Source organism: Manacus vitellinus, unplaced genomic scaffold (assembly GCF_001715985.3).
Source record: "Manacus vitellinus isolate BGI_N305 unplaced genomic scaffold, ASM171598v3 scaffold_0_pilon, whole genome shotgun sequence".
Classification (NCBI taxonomy): Eukaryota; Metazoa; Chordata; class Aves; order Passeriformes; family Pipridae; genus Manacus; species Manacus vitellinus.
Genome location: NW_021938789.1, coordinates 50,412,092 through 50,434,635, shown reverse-complemented (window position 1 = coordinate 50,434,635; position 22,544 = coordinate 50,412,092). Strand labels below are relative to the sequence as shown.

General features: G+C 41.3%; 1 protein-coding gene across 20 annotated transcripts in view; it reads left to right on the top strand.

Annotated features, from left to right (window-relative positions):
- ADGRL3 (adhesion G protein-coupled receptor L3) overlaps positions 1–22,544 on the top strand; it is a 513,962-nt gene that overhangs the window by 417,593 nt on the left and 73,825 nt on the right. For 17 of the 20 annotated variants that reach the window (XM_018073156.2, XM_029960802.1, XM_018073066.2 and 14 more), the window contains 5 exons: positions 1,501–1,539; positions 14,102–14,285; positions 15,100–15,222; positions 17,336–17,544; positions 18,221–18,397. In XM_018073156.2, coding sequence (XP_017928645.1) covers positions 1,501–1,539; positions 14,102–14,285; positions 15,100–15,222; positions 17,336–17,544; positions 18,221–18,397 — 732 coding nt within the window. The remainder of the gene's footprint in view (positions 1–1,500; positions 1,540–14,101; positions 14,286–15,099; positions 15,223–17,335; positions 17,545–18,220; positions 18,398–22,544) is intronic. The other 3 variants (XM_018073129.3, XM_018073121.3, XM_018073088.2) reach the window with 1 other exon arrangement.

Below are 22,544 nucleotides of genomic sequence, written 5' to 3'. Positions count from 1 at the left end.
TTTAAAAGCCATCATCTTTCAGGAGTCACTTTCCTGTCACTAAAAGCTTTATGCTTTCCACTGGATCAGGCTTAATTAAGGTAATAATTGCTCCATTGCAGACTGGGCAGACCCCTGAGTGGATAGCTCTGTAATTTTCAGCAAGGCTTTCTTTGATCTCCATTTGTTTCTGTAAAGTCTTCATACTGGCCAGATTTACCCAGAGGAAGTTTTCTGCTGTTACAAATTGATGAATTAGAGATTGAAATTAGGCATTGCATGATACCTGGGTGTATTTTGTTTATTTCAGAGCCTCAAAACTCTTGGGGACAAATTTGACTCTCAGCTGTACTAATGGGATTTCACTGCTGTGTGTTGAGAGTACAAGTTGTCCTGAATCTCTATTGATGTGCAGTTTCCAACCAGGGACATCAGCAAAAGCAAACCCAGTCAGGCCAGTGGCTCTGAGCAGCCTGATTTTGCAACGTTTCATTGCAGTGATGTAGAGCTCACCAATTCTTGTGCACTGCTGCAGAATGGTCCCATGGAGGTAAAGAGGTGCCTGTTTGAATTTCATGATACACAAAAGTGCAGTTATCAGGCATGAGGAATGAATATCAAAGTACAGTCCTAAATGTGTCTCCTATGGAAAAGGTGGGATTCTTTGTGGAAAAGCTATTCAGAATATAAAGCATTTAGGTCTAAGAATTACAAAGGAAAGCACAACTTGACATGAAAGGAGTGGATAGTGTATCCCTGGAGAATTAGTTTAATACAAAAGGGAGAGAATGGCCTTAATTGGAAATACTAAATTGAATTCCCATTTCATTGATATATCTTCTTCAATGGCCCTTACACTATCAGGAGCCCTGGGCAATGCTCTCTCCTTCAATACAAGGTGTTATCACACTAGACGTACCTGAACTGGCTTTACACAAGCCCACAGCAGTGAAGCCTAAACATTACAGGTTTTGTCTTGACAGAGACCTGAGCAGGTCTGTCAGGATGGGTCCATACAGGTCCATTCTGTATCAGAATGCAGTCCTGCACACATCTTGCTCCCTGGAATCTTCTGAAGCTTTCACTGTGCCATCAGCACTGTCTGACTGTAGAGCCCACGCTCCTCTTATGTAAATAACCACTCAGCCTCATCCTTTTCAGCCTTGTTTGACGTGGAAATGTCATGTGTGATCTCCAAACTGCAAGGAAAACATCATCTCTTGAGTATCTCTACTAGACTTCAGTATCTCCCACCATCTAACAGCTGCTCTTGCAAAGTTGCCAGTCTGTGCTTTACTTCACCGAAAAAGGACTAACCCATATTTCTGGAGCAAGTCCTTCCAGTCTTCCACTGCTGCTTAACACACTATCACTCCTTTGGTTTGGTTGCTTTTCAGAACTTGTTTAAGAGAGAAATGAGGTGGTTTTTTTCATAGGCATTTTCTTCAATTTTTTTCCCTTGTTCTGTCACTAACTTGTTTTTTCTATTCCGTCTTTAATCTGCTCTCTTTATGGACTCAGCTTCAGAAAAGGGAGCGCTCTTGCAGGGCCTATGTCCAGGTATTTCTTGTATTTTTAATACACGTGTCCAGTTGTTTGACTGAATGACTGTGAAGTGAGTCTTGTCTCTGTGAATAATCTGATTACTACCACCTTTGTGGCAGCAAGTTCTAAGGTTAAGGTTACAGGATAATAATGTCATTTTTCACATCACCCCACCTGCCCCATTGCTCTCAGACTTGACGAAAATTCAGGCAAAATCTCTGAATCAGAAAATGGAAAAAAAACACAGAAGAGATCTGACAAGGCTTATCTGGCCATCTGAATAAGCAGGACAGTATAGATGTATGCAAGTAAAGAATGCAAAGTTGCTGCTCGCGGAGGTGTCTCCAGACCAGCTGGATTTTGCTTACAGCATGTCACTCACATAACTGCCACCTGCATTTCCTTAGTTTTCTTTCTTCCTCCCTTACCCTTTCAAATTTAGAAACAATTCAAAATGGCAACACTTGGCATGAGGGAGGAGGTAGGATCATAATGAAATGCAGAGTCTCACAGAGGGATGTAGGAAGGAGGAGAGTGCTGCAAATTAAGTATAGAGTTAGGAACATAACATCCCATGAAATTCATCCAGCTCTGGCCCAACTTTCATAGGCTTACCTCATATTTTATATGAACAAAGTCAAGACCCAAACATTCTGGAAAGACCTTCTTGTAGGCTTTTCAAGGTGGGACCTTGGGTTATTTTTTTAATCCTGTCACCTTGCCTTATAACATTGCTCCAGTGACTTTTATATAAGCCTGTTTGTATACTGTGGGTGAGTTAATGCTGCTTTAAGAAATGTGAATGTTTTACCTTCTAATTTCTGTCTTGTGCTTGTGAACATTGATGTTGTATTTATGGGTGGTTGAGTATTATTTATATGTGTATGTGTAACACACAGAGATGTAAAAATGAACCCTATGTTTCTGGAGGGGACTGTTTATAACTGAACTTTCCTACAAAATTCAACTTCCTACAATCAGTACTGACTTTATTTTGTGAGTGCGTATTTTATTTAGCATGTGGGATTAGATGGTCTTGATTTCTAGAACATTAGAAATAAAATAACACCTCTCTGAGCTGGTAAGCTGTTTGTCTTCCCTTTGGAAAATGTCATGAGAGAGTCACCTTTTCCCTTCCATATACATTAAGGGATAAAGATGAGTTATGGAGTTACACATCCCTTGTCTGGTATCCCAGGGAAAGCAGCTAGTTTTCTGGTTTGAAGGAATTTAGGAAAGTTTGCAGTGCAATGCTCACTCCCAAGCTGGCTGTCTTGTCTGCTGTTACCACTGGAAACGTGGTGAGGCTGATTTGACTGTGGACTACACGATCTTGTTGGGGGCCTTGGTGCTACCTGATCCATAGTTGTCCTTTCCACTAGCTGCACAGGCATACAGAGTTGATGCATATGCCTGGTCTTTTTGTCATTTTTCAAACAACAGGGATTGGTGAGTTTAATATACTCTGCAGAAAGCTTGACCTTCATAGAATAAAGCCTGAATATTCTACACAAACTCCAGTTTACCCTTAATTTCAAGGACTCATTCCCTTTCACTTGGAAAGGCAGATTGTGTGTTTAAACATTAATCATGCACCTACTTTTTTAGTAGACAAAAACTGATGAAAGCTCATTGCTTAAGCCGTTTAGTATAAATATGGACAAATGTGGTACATATATTGAAGAGGACAGTCCTGTAACAGAGGGCTTGAAGAATGAATTAGATGACCTAATTGAACCTTTCCAACTCTGCTTTGTACTATGTGGAGGTAAAATAATGTGTCTGGACATATTTTCATACAGTTTTCCATTTGGAAAATTGTGTATCTAAAATCATCAAAAAATCTTGTGAAGGCGAGGTTATCTGTAATAGCAATTAAATGTGACTGCAGATACTCCTGTTACTTATCCTTTACCAGGTGGTGAAATGTCTGAGCTGACTAAGGAAATTTAGCAGAGATTTTTCAACAAATCTTAAATGGTGAAACCATGGACTTTGTAAAGTCAATGGGAGATGGGAAATCACACCATTCTCTGAGGGCAGAGAAATAGTGTTCAACTTTGCTAACATGATCTCCTTATGCTAATCCCATTATTTTAAAAAGCCTTCATGGCTGAATTAGGCTTACAGGGCTGGAAGTGTACCTTCTGTTCTGTGCTCCCTAGACAAAGCAAAGTGCAGTACAAAGTTTATGTGAGAGATGTCCAGAAATTACAAATATCAAAAAAGTGGACTTTTGGGAGGGCAAGGGTGACTTGAGAAGATAATAATTGCTAAAATCAGTTTTACTGTTTTCTTTGGCTGAAAATTTAGGTAGCCATGACAGAGCTCCTGAAGCAATTGGGGTGTGAAGTCCTCTTAAGGCCAAAATAAATGACTATAAATAAATATGCCAAACAGATTGAGAAATTTTGTGACTTATTCAAATATGAGACTGGGAATGCATTATCAGATGGTCATCTCATCTCTTTGGGTACCTTTATATTTATAACAAATACTGATTTAATTTGTTCAGTTTCACGGTATTGGTTGATTTAAAAGCTCAGAGATTTTGTTTACTGGAGGTTAAAAATGCTGCTTCTTTAGTTTCAAGTGCAGTAAATGATCTTTTTTTGTCTCAAAAATCCAACAAGAACCAACCTGAGAGGTGACATGATAAAGACATGACCAGGCAATTGCTGGAAGAGTTTTCAATCTTAAAGCCACATGGGCTTTAATTTGTGATACTAATTAATAGTCAGCTTAGGCTGAGCTGACCAAGATGGCAGAGTGGCCTCGAAAAGGCACTCCATTTGCTAAGAGTGTGGTTTTTTGGAGAGCAGAGATCTACATCTCTCATGCCCACCTTTCTGCAGTGCACTGTTCTTGCGCTCTATTTTGGGAGAATGAGTCACAATGGGTGATGCATTTAATTAACATAGCTTAGTTTGGTGACTGGTGTGTGATGTAAGCTGGTATGAATTTTTTGTATTTTTTTTTAGAATTTATATTTGTTCATTTTCCCAAGGTGTTTCTCCTTTAACTGAAGCACTGGGGTTGTATAAAACAGAAATTTTTGTATTTTGGAGGTTGTGAAACTGGGTTTTGTGTCACAGATTTCTTCCATGTCCCTCAGCAAGTGTCATGTGCTCACTGTTTCTCAGGTAGTGAAGGAAAAAAGTAGGGCTGAGTACTCACATAATGTCATAAGTGAGGCCATATTAACACAGAAAACTTAAACATGGAGGAAAAATTGGAGAATTTTGCTGTAATATTTAGTATCTGGAAACACAAGGTTTAATGAAGACTCATACTACACCTGTGCTTGCAGTCTTTTTATCATACCTTCATCTGATTGCAAAATCCGAGCTCATCTCCTTGCTTCACTTGGATTTGTGGGCTGCAGCTCTGGGGCATCATGAGGCCAATGATTTTTCCTGTGATGTCAACCAGTGGCCTCTTCCCATGTGAAATTGCATGCTGCATTTGGGATGAGGGTCTTGGAAGACTAAAACTTCACAGGGTTTCCATTCTTTTAGTTATTTTTTTTAAAATTTTATTTTACAAAGTCAGTCTCAGTGTTTTCAAAGCTGGAAGCTGGTGAATACAACAATGTGAGTGGCAACTTTGTGAAAGGAGGCAGCATTTTCTTTGTCTAAAGATGTTTGCTGCTCTGGTTCCTGCCATCCTTAGTTGTTCTGTAAATCAGTCGCCCCTGTTGGTAATGCTGCGCTGGTCTGTATAGCAAATGGCAAAGATTATGGAGGTGCCACCTGCTCTGTGACAATCACAAGAGCTTCTGAGTGCACGTGTCATTAGAGCCCCTCATGAAGCTGGTGCTGACGTGCTGGCAGGCTCCAGGTATCAGACAGTGGCGGGTGGTTGCAGTCGGAGTTGTCCTTCTGGTTCTCCTGGAAGTTTTCTGAACACTTCACACTTGAAGCATGGGCTGTTTAAATGGCTGTACTAAGCAAAAAATGAAAGGCTTTCCTCAGAGGATTCAAGGCATTAAGTTTAGAGCTGAGTAGAAGAGACCTTTTTTTTTTTTTTTTTTTTTTTGCTAACCCAGTAGTTCTCAGCAGATAAAAGGTGCATCTGGGACTTAGCCAGTACTATTTAAAGTGGATTAATTCTGTTTGTCCCACTTCTCTCTTGCTTGCATGACTGGTCCCAACTTCCATGAAGACTAAACGAAAGAAACTTGCAGCTCTGAGAGGGAGCACAAATTGAATTATGCTCGTTTTGCCTGTGTTTTTGTTGTGCCTGTGATAAGAAAGACTCTAACCTCCATTTATATAAAAAGGGGCAAATTAATGAACGTTTTCAAGTTCCTTGTTTGGTCACTTAATTGGCTGTATGACAAAGAACTCTGCAGTGTATGTCAAACAACTTTCAGAACCCTCTAATGATTTGTGCATTGCTTGACTCTTGATGCTATTCTGCACAGCCTGTCAGGCGAGGTATCATTGTTAAAGTGGCTGGAATAAATTGGCCAGCAGTGTGCATACAATGTTGTATATTAACTATAGCTACAGGGAGTACTTTCAGCAGCTTTTTCAAGAGATCGAGATGTTTGCCCATCAGCATCAAAGTGCCTAAAACTTTCATTTAATATAATTAAAAGAACATCTGAAAGAAGTGTGACTCGCAGCGTGGTTCTGCGGTTTGGTAGTCCTTTGTTAAAACTCTCTGAACTTAATATACTTCACAGCTTGAGAAACCTGCACTTGATTTGTGTCAGCAAGAGTGAAACTAGAAATCCTTGCCCTGCGTGTTTCTGCTGTGGTGAGCCCATTGTTAGGGGAGCAGAGGATCAAAGCAGCAGCCTTGGGTTTGTCACCAGACTCCAAAATTCTTCGCATAAATGTTAAAAAGGAAGGTGACCCCATGGTCCTACACCTACCAACTGACCTATACCTATGGTTAGTCATGCAGTGTAGAAAAACCGAGAAAAAAAAAATCTAGTGTTTTCTTTGTTGCTTTGTGCTTACTCTCTGCTTTAGGCTGAGTCACTCCTGGTATCCGGTGGCACTGGTAAAAAGTCTCAGTATAACTTGTCATAGGGTTCAGTGGGAGATATCCCTTTGATTTCAACTGTTGTAGGAAAGGATAAATCTCACAGACTCCCTAGGAGTTTCCTTGAAGGCTATGGATATTCTGTCAAAGAGGCATTTCTTGTTTGTGGCCCATTTCCTTCTCTTGCTACAGCTTTGTTCACTTCCCTGGTGTAATTTCTCTAGCCGTTGCTTGTATAGTTTCAAATCCCAAACAGTAGGGCAGCAAATACAGATGATTCATAAATGCAGTTCTCAGTTCATTCTGTGGGGAAGATCTCATTAGGTGAAATAGATTGTATGTTATTTCCTTCTTCCCAATCAATTCCTTTTATTTCAGTTCTACAGATGCCTTCTGACCTTAAAGTATTCTTCCTCATATATTAAGGAAAGCAAAACCATAACCTGTAATTTGTAACCTTGTTCTTTTTCTCAGATTTCCTATTCTTTTTGTGTTGTTCCCATTAGGAGATTATTGGTAGTTCAGGGCCAAGATTGGAAACCTTGGATGCCTAGTGAATGACCATTATTTTCATAGTTAAGCATTTTGTAGATGGCCTAATTTTAATAAAGGTCAGTGCCTTTCTTCTCACTACAGTGGGTTCTCAGCACTGGTAAAATTCAGGCCATTTCTGAGTCCATACAGTTCCTGTAACCACAGCATAAACATTTGCTGTATCATTGAAGAGAGAAGGTTGCACTACCTTTCTTGAGAGCCTGTGCTCTCAATGTGTGGAGCAGTTTTAGAAATTCCTCTGAAAAGTCATGTGAAGTCCTCTTCTTGCCTTTGCCATGAGGAGTAGGTTTTGTCTCAGTTTACCAAAACTGATACCATCAGTTCCCAATCATCGCTCTGGTGATCACCACTAGATGTGGGCCAGTGCTTCTGGCTTATTTTTGAAGGCAAAAGTGGAGATTAGCAGTAGATATTTGAATTATTTGTTTATTTTAAACACTCACCGTGGTTCAGCTAGTTTCAGTTTAAATATGAGTTTGCTCATTTCGCTGAATACTACTATAACCATTTTGTGATGACCTTATTGCTTTTTAAAAAGCCTTAGACGGTGGCTGGGCTTCCCTGTAAGAAAATATCTCCAGTGTGCTTACTGGTGCTTTGACCAGTGAAAAATTTTGATTTTGAATTAAAAGAATAAATGACAAGGCAAAAAAACTTAGAAGAGTGAAGAACCTTAGCAGACAGATTTTAAGGCATTTCTGAGCCAGGAAGTAGGATTTAATGCCATCCTTTAGCCAAAATGACATTTTCCTGGCTTAGGAAGCTGAAGAAGTGATATGTGCATCTCTTTTTGTCCTGAAGTCCAAGACAGTAGACGACTGTTTCCCTTTGATTGATGACCCCTGTGTAGTGGGATTGGGGTGCTGTTCATTTGCCACTCTAATAAGACATGTAATTTCCTGAGCTGATCCCTTCCAATGCAATAACCTTGCCAAAAGTGGCCACTTACCTGCTCAGATCCATACTTTCATGCTGGCCCTCTCCTCCAAAGGGCCCTTTCTGACTAGACCATGTATATTCAGAGTTAATGGGAATTTCTCCTGTACTGGTACTTTTTCTGGCCAGAGGCAAGAATTGAACAACTTCCAGCAGAACTTGCCAGCAGAACTTGCCGTCAATGGCATTGATTGTGCCTTTAACTCAATTAGTTTGGAGGCTTGCAAATATTGATAGCTTAAGGAAAGGGTTTGTTTTAGCACTGGGCATTTAATATGAATACAGAGAAAAACCACCCTATTCTTGAGCAAGGAGGCAGATAAGCTTTTTTTAAAGTACCACTGCTTTTCAGTAGGAAAAAGGGAAAAAAAGAGCATAACACTGTGATCAGTGTACCATATCAACATTTCAGCGCATCTACTCTCTGACAGGTTTTTCACTTGGACTGTGCACTGTGGACCTGAAGGAGTTCTGTGGGTTTTTTTCTCTGCTCATTTATCATAAAACCTCAAGCTATTAGAAAGTGGGCTAGTAATGGTTTTGCATTCTTTAAATAAAGGCAATGATGCACTTGTTTAGGAGCAGTATGGGGAGACCTCAGGCGTGACCAGAAGCTCAGACCATAAGCACAACCTGAGGCTGTGCCTGTGTGATTGCACTCTACAACCTGAGCGTTTCTGTTCTCAGAAAGGGTGAGCAAACCATTTCTGATGAGACAGTGTTGACAAACACCTTTGGTACAGGGTGTAGCTGTACAAGCACTGCTCACTTCATGCGCTAGCTGTGATTTTAGTCTACCTATGCAAAACTGTAGCTCCTTCTATCCTAATTTTTGAAAGTGCACTGCATGAGATATTCCTGTGAGATCAAGGAAGTGTTAGCAGTATGAGATAGGGCTTTAAAAGTTATAAAATGCAGATATTTTAATTAGGGATATCATTACAAAAGTAGTGCTTTAATGCCTTATGCCACTGTCCTCATTCTCCCAAACCTGCTGCAGGAGGTAAGACCTTGATGTAGATTCCATGAAAAATGACATGTATAGTGTATTCAGTCTCCTTTTAAGGAGGTACTCCTTTGTAAGGAAGGACAAACTGCATATTTGAAAATAACTCTGCAGAAGGATTCAACCTGTATCTGCTGTAGGACCTGCTGGTATTTACTTGCCATGAAGCAGTATTTTCTCCATTTGTAAGTTTGTTGAGGTTTTTGTTCTTCTATCAGCTGCTCAGCAAGAGGCCAAAATGAACAATAAACATTTAAAGAGGTCCTAACTCTAGGAGAGCTGCTGGTTTTCTAAGGTTAGAGTTGCTTGCTTAAGCACCATACCACAATGCAATCTGGTCCCAAATTTGACAATGAGCTTAGTACATCTAAAATCCCCTAGTGATTTTCAGTGTTGTCTCCCAATTTTTTACATTGCAGAATCTGCTTTTGTTAAAGAGAAGTGTCTTGGACGTTGGTACAATGAGAGAGGAATTAATGGATGTGGTATCACTGGATATATAGTCACCTCCTGGGTTTAAACAGTGTGCCACATAGCCAGACAGTCTCACCAGGCATTTCTGGGGTGGGAGAAGGGAAAAATAAATGAAAAAGCAAAATTTAGTTTTACAAAATGAAGCAGCTGTCATAAAGGAAATGAATAGAGTATGTACAGTTGGCCTTTTAGTAATGTATAATTACTGTACGGCTCCTAATTAGTTGCTGTTTTACAATACATCTTTTAATACCAATTTGTAAGTGTCTGAGAAGGAAGGTTTACATTTTGTTTCCGTTTTGTAACCTCGGGACAGAATCAAGAAACCGTGAGCATATGCCCTTATTTGGGAAAAAATCTCCCTCTGCAATTTATTAACATTTATTTGCATTGAACATACAATCTGTGGTGCTATATAACCACATAATGACGGGGATCACCATCATGGGATTTGTCTTCTGTGCTTGGCAGGTTCTTGTTATTCTGTCTATGTCCAATTGTAGTCACTACTGGAGACATGAAGGGTCCACTGTGTCTCATATTCTCCGACCCACCCAGGATGGTTGCTCTTTAGAGGCTTGTAATTAGAGGGTCTGGCTTTGCATGTGTAGATACCCTGACATCACACACCGAATGCAGCTACACCCACGTATCTCAGGATAGAAAGTTGGATGCTTTGTTCTTGGCTCCTTTCTGACATGCCCTTCTTCCCTCATTTGATCTTAGGCTACAAACAAGCAAGTTATGCCTTGTGATAGCTTTCTCTTCATGTCGTTTGAGTTACTTGTGTCTTTCTCCTGGGGCACGCGTGTGCTTGTGTTGCCTATTCGTTAAGCCCAAGCAACCACAGCATTGGTTTGTTGCCATGCTGTGCATGATGTTGAGGTATGTTTGGTCTCCAAGCCCCACATTTTTATTTTGCATGAGGCTCACAGTTGAGCTGCATTTGGAAGAATGATCAGGCAGGGTGAGAGAAGAAAACCACAGCAGAGGAAATGTAGCTTGGGAAGCAAAGAGAGGGTCTTCAGTGAAGCAGTCATGCAGCATCTTTTAATAGATATTGGGTTCTCCATAGATAGGTATAATCTCATGTGACTTTGGGCACCAAAATGAGGGTAATAGTTGCCCTAGTTTCTTCTGCTTTCAGTGGGGGGAGAAACTAGAGTATCTGGGCTCTCTTCTTGGCTGGATGTTGAATACTTGAAATAAGGTGGAGTGAAACTAGGTCAGAACTTTCCTATCTTCCTCTGGAAGTCCCCACCTTTATCAGAATCACCAGGGATCTCAGGCAATAGGATCTCAAAACCTATCAAGCCATCAACTCCTAAGCACACTTATCTCATGCCTTCTGCATTTTAAAGGTCTTCTGTCAGGGTAACTCTTCTACAGCTGGTCACTGAGAGGCAGTCCTGTGAGTTTGGTACAGCTTTTTCTTTTATGTTGGAGCTTCATCAGTCCACAAAGTCTTTGGACCAGGTGCCAAACCCACCTAAACAACGAGGGTTCAGCTTAGAGACACAGGCTTATCCTTTTCATGCATGCCTGCCTTCCCACAGTTCCCACTCCCCTGCCCAACTTTTCGCCTTTGGCGTCTCTGTCTCACAAGACACTGTTGCTTTAACAGCTGTTTTGTTTCATTTAAACACCTACCTCAGCTCCTGTCCAGAATGCAAACATTTCATTAGCACCTCATCTCCTTGGCTTCAGCTCGCAGCACTCGGCCATAATGAAGTGCTGCACTCAGAAATATAATGTGGGGAACACTTGATTAATGCACTGAGACAGGTGACGGGAGTGACCCTCTGGGAAAAGCTCAGGACTAAATTAATCTCGGATGTAATGCCAACAAAGACAGTCTACCAGCTTTGCTCAGATACATGCTAAGGTCCTGATCCAAAGTCCTTAGACATCTTTCTGGAGCTTTTGTGTTAGGTCCCAGACCCAAAGTGATGGGAAGTGGCTGGTCTCAGGTTAGCCCAAGAGGATGGATCCATTGGGTGGGAAGTGCACATTGTGCAGGAAGTGGCACATTAGGCTTAATGGGCATTCTCTCTCAAACTTTGCATGCACACATGCATACACATTTAAAACAAAATAAAAAATGCATTGGTTAGAATAATTTTTTCTGATGAAAAATCTTTGTAGCAGATGTTTCACTGTAACACAAATATTTCAGCATCTGTTTCATGTTTTGATGAATAGGCATTACCTTTCCATCCAGAGCCAAGAGCTGGATCTGCTGCAAAGACTCTTTCCTCTTTTTGGATATTGATAAAAGTATCTGGGACGTCGTTTTAGCAGAGATTAAAGACACCTTTAGTAGCCAAACTACATGGAAGTAAGGCAAATTGCAGTCTGTGATAACATTGAAAGGGGAGAAAATCCCTCATTTTCTGCTTTCCATACATAAAAGGTCTTAAACAAAAATACCATATTGTATAGAACCTGCATCACAAAATAGCCAAGTTTTTTGGTCACTGGAAAAGAATGCTACCTTCTTTTTGCCTGTGACAAGATAAGCTACCAAAGTATACTATAGAACTTTCTTAAGAGCTACAGAGATCAGGCTTCCAGATTTTAAAACACTGAAAAAACCCACACTTAAATGCTATGGATTTTTACTATTTCTTCTTGGCTATTAATGTCAACCAGCTTATTGTGTATACACAGTAAATGTGTTAAGATGATTTCTAGAGTATTTAGGAAAATCAGTTTAATAATCAGTTTAAAAAATTGATTTATTATTATTAAATTCCACTTAAGAACAAAGGAATAAGGGATTCCAGTCCTGGATTGTAAAGGCTTGACAGCAGTAGCACTAGAAGACAAGGTTTTCAACCATTTCAGTGGTTGAAGCATGGGTTACTGCATATTTTGGGAAACCAGTCTCTGAGGCTCAGGAAAAATGTTATCTATTAATCAAGGGACAAGGGCAGTAGATGCCAAGGGAAGGAAATATCTGTGTAAGGTGCAGGAGAGGTTTGATGCAAGAACAAATGAGTTAGTTGATCATGAATAAATAAATGTAGCTTGGCGAGTAGGAGCTTTATGCTGTCAGAGGAGCACAGTATGGTGCAGTTTCCCAGTAGGAAACGTGATGGCATGAGAAACCTTCCAAACTCAAGCACCAGCAGTGGCAGTTCTAGCTGTCTCTGCTTCTCCTTGAACCTTGCTGCAATTGAAATGTTATTTTAAGGTCATCTGGATGTAGCAATAAAATCAAATTCTAGTTTGATGTGATCGTATTCTCCCATTGCTCGTTTTTATCTGACTTATGACTGGTGGCTGAGTCAGGATGCTGCGCATTCCCCGTGCCACATGTTGCTGTTGTAACACTCCTTCTGAGGGCTCTGCTGGAGAGTGTGCTATGCTGTAACTTCTTTTCACTGGTGGGTTTAGAAACAGTATCAGGAGTAAATACCGAAGTATTTCCGTGAAAGTGAACCCCTAGGGTACACTTTAGGCTTGCAAAATGTTGAAATCCCATGGGACTGTCATTGGCTTGCTGAACAGAGGTGTAGGTTTGGTGCCTACATGTTCAGAATACAGAAAAAGAACAGCAGCTTCCTCTCAGAAGGAAGGTTGATTTCTACAGTCAGCATTAGCTGGCAGTGGAGCTGTTTCTTTGTGGGGCAGGCCTGCCTGGTGGGTAGACACTAACCAGCTGAAGAAAGCATGATCAAAGTAACTTTTTTTTCCTTTTCCTCTGCACAGTCAGTTCTACCAACTGGTACAGCTGGTCTCATTAAAAAATGTTAGATGGAAAGTGGTTGAGTCAGCTCTGGTTAGTAACAAAGCGGGGGTTTTAGGTTGAGAAAAACCTTCAGGTTGGGTAGGCTCTACTGCTGTAATTTTGCAGTTATGAGGCCAGTACTGTTTCATGTGATCCTGGGTGTGCATCCAGATTAACCTGTGGGAAGTTATCTATGGGAGAACTCTTTGTGTGTGTCAGCCGTGGGGCAGAAGGTGCACTGTAGGAGGGACTGAAGCTCTTACCCAAGGCTGACTCCCTTCTGAATTGAGTGATTTGAAAGGTAGTGTCTTATCTAAATCTCTGTGGGCACCTGCTGCTTCTCTGGATGAAGTGGCATAACTAAACTATCTCTGTGTCTTCATGATTGCCTGCCAGAGGTTATGTGGTGGGAAACATTCTAAGGAGTGTAACCTGTGCAGATACTAAATACCTTCCTTGAGTGCCCCAGACCTACTCTTGAATTCTGATGCTGCAGGTAACAGTAACCTGCTTCAGGATGGGTTTTGAAATCTCTTTTCCTGCATGTTTCCTTAATCCTCATCTTTCTCCTGCCCCTCCTGCCCCACCCCACTCTAATTCCTTCTTTTTCTAAACCCAGAGCTGCTGATTACGGAAGCAGAAAAGCACTATTCCAGCGTGCATTTAGAATAAAGTCAGTATTTCCTCACTGTCCCATCTGATGGGATAAATGTTGCCAAGCTCCACTGCAGGCTGCCCCAGTGGGTGGGGGAAAGGAGATGCTGTCGTCACCCTATAAATTGATGTGTGTGGAGGATGGGACTGAGCATATGTCAGAAGTCTCAATGGTGCTTTAGGTTTGCTAGAGCCTTTTCTCACTCCATTCCTCTCCCCTGCAGGCCATGGTGGAGACGGTGAACAACCTCCTGCAGCCACAGGCTCTGAATGCGTGGAGGGACCTGAATGCAAGCGAACAGCAGCGCGCAGCCACCAAGTTGCTCGACACCGTGGAGGACAGTGCCTTTGTGCTGGCTGATAACCTGCTGAAGACAGACATCGTCCGGGAGAACACTGACAACATCCGTAAGAGACAGATCCCATAAATATCAAGAGCAGCAAGCGGAAGAGTAAAGGCTGTGAAACCTGGCTTTGGCCCCGGCCCCTAGATTAATTGGAGCGCAGTTTGTTAGCTACGTCTTGTCCCTTTCTGCGGGACTTCAAAGTCTTTCTGAAAGAGCCTAAAGGAATAAGGCAGCTCTCTACCCTTGAAATCCCATGGAAAATGAGCACCTGACCTGCCTTTATTACTCTTGGCTTTGAGGGTATAATCTGTGCTAGAGCAACGAGAGCATTGCTTCACAGGGAGATTGTTCATCGTAATGCAATTGTGTTTCATTTCATACAAATTTGTGTCTTTATTCAGCTGATTGTTGATTTTAATTAAAAAACAAGCATGATGGAAAGTACCAGCACTCCCACTGTGCATATGTAAAATGAGAACAACTCTTCTTTCTATTTCTATGAATACAGATCCTGAGCATTGATAACATTTACACAAAGTAGCAATCGCCAGTGGCAAAGAACTAGTATTTTCAGATTTTCATTTTAACCATTGTCCTTAATATCCTGAGGTTCTTGTTTACAAGAACTGGTTGTCTTTTGTCTTCCACAGAGAGTAGAATTTATTTGCCTTTTTTTTTTTTTAATTAAATTTAAAACTTCTTCAGGGCAAAGGTTTGAAAAGAAATAGGAGCCCAAACACATTCTAGTATGAAGCATTGTAAGTTGATTCCTCTGCTCTCAGATGGTCTGGAACACCATTTCATAGCTTTGAAATACCGTGTTGAAGATTATTTCAGTATAGATTTTTCTTAGTGTCGGTCTCTCTTGCAAACAGAGCTGGAAGTTGCGAGACTAAGCACAGATGGGAATCTGGAAGATCTGAAATTTCCCCAGAACATGGGCCACGGGAGCGCCATTCAGCTGTCAGCAAATACCTTGAAGCAAAATGGTCGAAATGGTAGGTCTAGCACCTCAGGCCACGCCAGCCTTATGAGTCAGTCATGCCTTAGGCACTCTTTTGTGTTTAACCATTGCAAGTATAGTATTAATCTCTCTGTTAATATTTAAATTATTGATAGCGTCGGTTGCTCATGCCCTTGACTGCAAGCTCATTTAGCTGACTGGGAATGCATTTTATTGCTAAGTGATTCACAGCCTTCAAAAGTATTCTGTGATGGTAAAAATGCATCAGATCTTTAAATTATAAGTGGCTTGTTTGCGTAAACTGCTTCACAACAGGGCACTATCTGAAAAAATAGAGGGAAGAAACAATAGTAGCAAATATTAATAATGAGCTGACATGGTAGAAAAAGTTGATTAACTGTTATGAGTCTAAATCTTTAGTGCCTTTCTTTCTGTATGTTATGAACCTCCTGATACCGCATAAAGTAGAGATGATGTTATACGTGAATAGTCTTCATCCTGCCAAACCATTTATTTTCAGATCAGGAGTTTGAGCAGACACCTTTGTTGATCTCTACAACCCCACTGCAGATCAACTTCAAACTCATAAGCTTCTACTGATTTGCCTAATATACTCCTATTTCTGAATTCCTTTAAAATTTAATCTATGTGCAGGGGACCACAATCTAGTACAGGCTTTGATCACTGCTTGGGTTGGAAGGGACTTTTAAGATCACCTAGTTCCAACCCCTCTGCCATGGGCAGAGATGCTGCTCACTAGATCAGGTTACTCAAAGCCCCGTCCAACCTGGTCTTGAACACTTCCATGGATGGGACATCCACAACTTCTCTGGGGAATCTGTTCCAGTGCCTTGCCCTTCTCTGAGCAAAGAATAAAGAAAGTGGAGTGATAGGGCAGTATTACAGCCAGATCAGATGTGTTAAAACTTCCAAAAATTTCAGGCAACTATTGAAAGTAAAGTTTGGTCTGGTGGTTCAGAAATAAAGTTTTGCCATTGGCTCCCTTGATGGCATTTGGCACCTTTGGATATAGGATTTGCAGAGAAGTATTTCTTTTAGAGACAGTCTAAACTCAAGATGTGTAGCAAAACTCCATCAGGACAGGAGTTTCACTCTGCTATCAAGCTTTGGAGATCTGTAGGGAAAGAGAAACTCTGTAGGGAAAGAGAAAGTGAAGGGGAAGTCTGTGTTTCTAAGCATAGTAACACTGGAGTTCTGATCAAATCAGAAGAACCCCATCGATTTGCACCAGCTTGGCACATGCCTGGAGGTAACCAAAGAGCTAGAAATAAATTATAGTAGAAGGATTTAGGTTGAGAGGGACCTTTGGAGTCATCAGTGCTTCACCTTCCTTAGAAGCTGTGGTGATTCCTATAGAATCAAAAACATACCTCTCTCTACAACTAATACAAATAGAGGCAAACAAATCACATTCCATTCTTATTTATAGCCTGTGAAATAATGTGCAAAACAGAAGGCAAACTGGATGGTTTCAGTTAAAAACAGTTGGCTGGTAGCCCAGGTTTTCTGCAGGCTTCCTAAGGGTGTTTTTCTGGTTATCTGATTGGCAAATTAGGAAAATAAATATATTTTTAAATTAAATTTCTTGATTTTTGTTTTACCCATCATGTGAGATTGGAACTGTGTTGGAAAGGTTTTGATTTCTTCTCTCAGATTTGTCCCCACACTTTTCTGAAAAAAGTCTTAATTTATTAACAGACTAAATTATAGTTTTATACCGCATCTGTGTGACAGGCCAGCACGAAACATGTTTCCCAAGCATAGCCTGAAGAATAAAGTGATGTTAGGTGAGAAACTGACCACCTGGCCTCCTTTTTCCTGGAGCCAGTTACACCTACTGGTGTCAAAAATAAGCCCACCTTCTCTGTCTGTCTTCCGCTGATTTGTTTGCTTATAAAAGTTTGTTTTGGGAGAAGGAGGTCTGCCTTTCTTATCCGTGGAATGCTTGTTGCACCTCTTGGTGATCACTGGGATTGGCAGGAGGTGGGTTTTCATAAGCCACATCTTGGTCTGTTCACATTTTCTCAGAGAAGTTTTGAAATTGGTTCAGAGAAGAGATTTGTCATCTAGAAAAACATCACCCCAGTGAGTTGATTTGGGTATCTAACCTCTTACTACTCTTCTAGGTGAAATCAGGGTGGCTTTTGTACTGTATAACAACCTGGGCACCTATCTCTCCACGGAGAATGCCAGCATGAAGTTGGGAACAGAGGCAATGTCAACTAATCACTCCGTCATTGTCAACTCCCCTGTCATCACTGCAGCAATAAACAAAGAGTTCAGCAATAAGGTTTACCTGGCTGATCCTGTGGTGTTTACTGTCAAGCACATCAAGGTGTGTGAGTTCGAAAAGCACTTCTCTTTTTTTCAGTTTCTGAAATAAAGTGATGGAAAAGTTGGCTGCTGTGAGGCCCCCAGCAGTGCTTGATTAGATTTTGAATTATACTTTTGTTCCTTTGCATTTTGTGTTATTTATGGAGGTGGTCTCTTTTACATTGCATTAATAGAAGTAAAGAAAATGTCTCCTTTGAGCTGATGCCCATTGCTCAGTTGCTGACATGCGTCATTCTGTAATTAAAAACTACCAATATATTAGAATAGACCATAATATTATTTTATCATGGTGGCAGGGGATGTTAGAGGAAGGTGGAATTACAGTGAAAGAGGACAGCTAGTCCTCCTGTTAGCCAAGCACAGTCATTGCAAAAGTTGATTGCTTAAAGCAATTAATTTCTCTCCTCTGCAATGCAAATGAAGCAGTCTGGTTTGGAAGAGCTGGATTTAGTCAATGCCTGAAATTAATCAAGAACAAAGAACTAAGTTTGCATTAGGAAAGAGAGCAGCAACAATCTAACTTTCTCTGGTATTGGCAAGTATTATGTGACGTATAAACCACTGCTGATTATTTATCTAAAATTAGAGTGTGAGAGTTACGAAGTGCCTCAGTAGTGCATTTAGAAATCTCTGAGAGCCTATCATTTTTATTACATTTATTAATTTCTTCCCTGCAGCAGTCAGAAGAAAATTTCAACCCGAATTGTTCGTTCTGGAGCTATACAAAACGTACAATGACAGGGTACTGGTCCACCCAGGGCTGCCGCCTCCTGACAACTAACAAGACACACACCACGTGCTCCTGCAATCACCTAACCAACTTTGCAGTCCTGATGGCACATGTGGAAGTTAAGGTAGGCATTGCACGTTCACAGGCTGCCGGTGCACTGGGTGGGCAGGAGAAGTGGTCAGTGTGTAATACAGTTTTCCTACTGCAAATGGAGCTGAGCAGGGAAGTTGCTGTGTGACAGGAACTCTAAAAGTAGAAACCATCTGGTGTAAATCTTCCTTCTGCTGCATGATGAAACAGGAGATAGTCACACCAATGCAAATCCTGTCTTAAGCTCCTAGCTTGGGCAGTTCTGAGCTGAGGATAATGAGTGAGCAGGCTTGCTGTTGCCATATCATTTGGTAACTGGTGCAGAACGTCTCCTGGCTGGGTTCTTGCTCGTGGGTTCCTCAGTGTAGGTGTACTGAGCACCCTGGCTGCAGTCTGCCTCGTGGGTGCAAGTTGTGCGTCCTGCTTGCAGCAGCTGCAGATACAGTGCCACACATGTTTGTGTGAGGTACATGTGGGGACTCAAAAGTGTTTTCCCACTTCCTGTTAGGGGGAAAACGTTACCTTCTCTGCATCTCATTGCGTGACAGGGAGCTACACATAAAAGGGAAGCTTCTTATACCATCCTGTATAGACTGTACATCTACCTGAGGCCAGTACATGATCAACTAGTTCCCTCACCTGCATTTAGGTCTGTAGCATAATTGTGGCTTTCCATATGACTACCACTGGAGCTAAATAGTTACTCCTGAAAGTAGATGTTCTTTGTTGTTGCAATGGTTTGGAGAGTAAAGTGCACATTTGGGATTTTATTCAAGAACAGGAGAATGGTTGAGATGGTCCTCCATTTCCTAAGCTGCCTTGGCTGTCTTTGATTGAGAACTGTCTCAGCTGCTACAGAAAGAAGAGGAGAAGGCTCTGAAGCCCAAAAGATTTTGGCCTAGTCGTTTTCTGTGTTGCAGTGTCTTCATTTCATGTGCCTGGCACTGCAGCAGAATCTACAGCTCTGAGCTAGATATGGACCTGGCATCTTCCATGCAGGCAGAACATTTCAGAACCACTTCCATGACCATATAACGACAAAAACTATTATGGTTTTAAAAGACCTTTTCTCAAATAGCCTTCCAGTGTCACTGCTTTGTATATTTTTGTTCTGCTTCATAATCTGAAGAGGAATATGAAGAGCTACAATAAAATATATATTAAACAACCATCATGCATGACCAAAACTCTTAAAAAAAAAAGAAATGAGAGCATGGGAGCACATTTGCCACAACAGCTGGAACCAGCTGAGGGGGGCAGGGATAGATCTATTGCTGCTGCAGGTTCACATATCCTTTTTATTCTGCAGGAGTCAGTTCTAGTCCAGAAAGCATGCCATAAAATGACTGAGGCATTGTCCTGGGAGATGTCTAAAGAAATGGCCTATTCAGAGCACATATTTACAGGTTAATGGCATTCTGCAGTCCAGGTCTGGTTTTGCCAGTTTCCTACAACTGCTTGAATTTTCATAAGAAATGTGTGCTTGGCTTGTTATCACCTGTCTGGAATTAACAGATATACCTGAGTCACTGAAGTCAGAGATTGCACCTGGGAAATGCAGATAACTTTCCACTCCATTGGTGTGAATGAGGGTGATCCCTACTGCATGTGCAGGATACAGGCTGGTGCTGAACAAGCCTCTTCTCAAACTGCAAGTAGGTCAGCCTTGTCTGCACATTTCATCCAAACCTCATTAGACAAGTAGTGCTCGTGTTATCTCATCTTGCAGGAAAAGGATGTTAGACCCTTCCTCGCCAACAGGTTGGAAAGAGATACAGCTGGAAGCTTCCTGAGTGCCAAGCCAGTGTGCTATTAGCTGGTGGCTGTTTCTGGGTTAACAAGTACCCTCAAGACTTTCAAGTCATGTTTTATCATTTATCTGCAGCCAAAGTATCACTGCTGTAAGAGCCAAATTGGCTGCACTTTATTGACTCTGATGTAACCATACAGCTTCCTGGCATGCCCACTTTAATGATCATCCTGGTCTGAGGGCAAAGGCAGGTATGTCACCTGCAAACCTTTGCAGCTCGTCCCTCCAGCTGCTTCTCACCTGACTCTTCCTGGTGACACCGTCTCGCTCTGGTCTGCTGGTGGAGCTGACCACGTGGCTCTTGGCAAATCTGGGATGTGGCTTCTATGACATTCCTTATGTTATTGCACTGAGTTGATTTTAAAGTCTTGGCAGCAGAATACCTGCTGTTTTGGAAAAGTGGAGGCTTAAAAATAAATGGGGGTTGCTGTCGTTCCTTGACTCTCACTCGCTGCTCATAGACATGCTTTTGAGCCATTTTGTTATTTTGTGTCTTGTACAAAGAGGCATTCCATGCCTCAAAGACCTGTTAGTCTTCTTGGAGGTGGAATGATCTTTGGGGCAATGATGTTGCGTGCAGGACCTCTTAGAGCAGCGTTCTGGCCAGTGACTAGGATCCCTAAAGAGGACTTTCATATGCACAATAGTGAATAATATTCTAGGAGTTTTGCAGCAGAAACAATTTTCTCCAGTAATTGAGATTTGTAGTTTACTGTCCTTAATTGTTTGAATTTTTGGATCCACAGGGAGCGTCCTTTGGTGTAATTAGTGAATATAGCACCCTACCTAATGAGACTGAACATTGGGCCTCATGGGGAGCAGACATCCAAGTCCTGCTCCTTAATCAAAAAAACAGCACCCATTTGACAAGTGTCTCATCTGGTCATGAATGATGTCTCTCCCTGGTAACATGGCAAAAGAGTGTGTTCTCCAGAGGAGACCTCAGTGGCTGCTCTGCAAGTTACAGGCTACAATTTAATTATTAGCAGAGAGTATGTGGCAAGGTGGAGCTGGAAGGCAGCGCTGCTGAGGGAGTTGATTGATGGCCTTCTGGCTCTCTAGCATGAAAAAGCAATATGTCTTTGTCCAAAGGGGCAGAAAATGACACTGGCTGACCATGGCAACAGGGATTTATTGGTGTGCTTCAGGAGTAGAAGTTGCTGGGATCAATTCTGGTCTTAATACGACAGTACCTGATTAAGAGGAGAATTTAATTTGAAGATGCTTTCTGCCTGTTAAAATTGGTTGGGCCCAGAGTTTCTTATTCACCCACATACTTCAGTGGGGTAAAACAACAGTGCCCAAGACCAAAAGCTGGCTGTGCTCACAAGCAGGATGCATAGCTGCTGGGAACAGTGATGGACCCTCATCTGCAGGTACCCCTCTAGCCCCTGTCAGAGCCCCAGCTAGCATGAGGAGAGAACAGTAGGACTGTATAACAAGTTGTGAGCTGGATCTCACTGATGAATCCTCCTGGGAAGGGATGACCTTACAGACATGCAGTGCTCATTGCCCTGCCAGACAGTTTACCAGGAAAAATGAGAACCTCCTTTTGCAGAGAGGTTTTAAGACTTGGAAACAAATCACTGTTTTTACCATCTAGGAGGCTCATTTGACCTGTGTTATGAGAAAATTATTACAGTCTCATAGATGTTTTGTTAAATTGTGATATAAGTTTAACATAGACGAGATCTATGTTAATATCTATCTATTGCTTGAATTGGTAGGATATCATCACCCTTAAATTCTATAAAAATGTGGTGGCTCTCATGCTGTGGAACAAAGCCTATAGTTAAATAAGCCATTCTACCTATGTAATTGCTGCAGAATTAGTCAAAATTTACAAGCTGTTTTTCATATAAGCTTTTGCTTTTCATCATATGAATTATAGCAGATGCATCTTAAATGTATCATGGGAAAATTATGCAGCCAGAAAACAAGTTTAGAGCTGGTGGGAAAATGCAATTAAAAAACCCACCCAACACAGAGTAAGCAAAGGTACCCCAGGGTAGATAAACATTGCTTATCAGTATGTAGTGAATGCCAGATCTTACTCTTCTTTAAAAAAAAAAAAAAAGAGAAAGAGGGGAAAAAAGAAAGCTGTTTTAACTGTTGCAATTAATAGGAAGCTTTCAGGTGTTATTCTATACCAAAAACACGTTACACTGTGCTAATTATTTGGGGAATGGAAGCATAAGGCAAATGAAGGAGAGAAAGGAATAAAAATATGTGACATCTGAATGGAATGCAGTGGTCCCTTGCCTAAAGCGGTACAACCATTTCAGATATAAAGAGCAAGCTGAAGTTATTGCAAGCTGGTTTATCCATATATTAGCACTTGTGGGATTGAGCAGAAATGAATGAAAGCAGA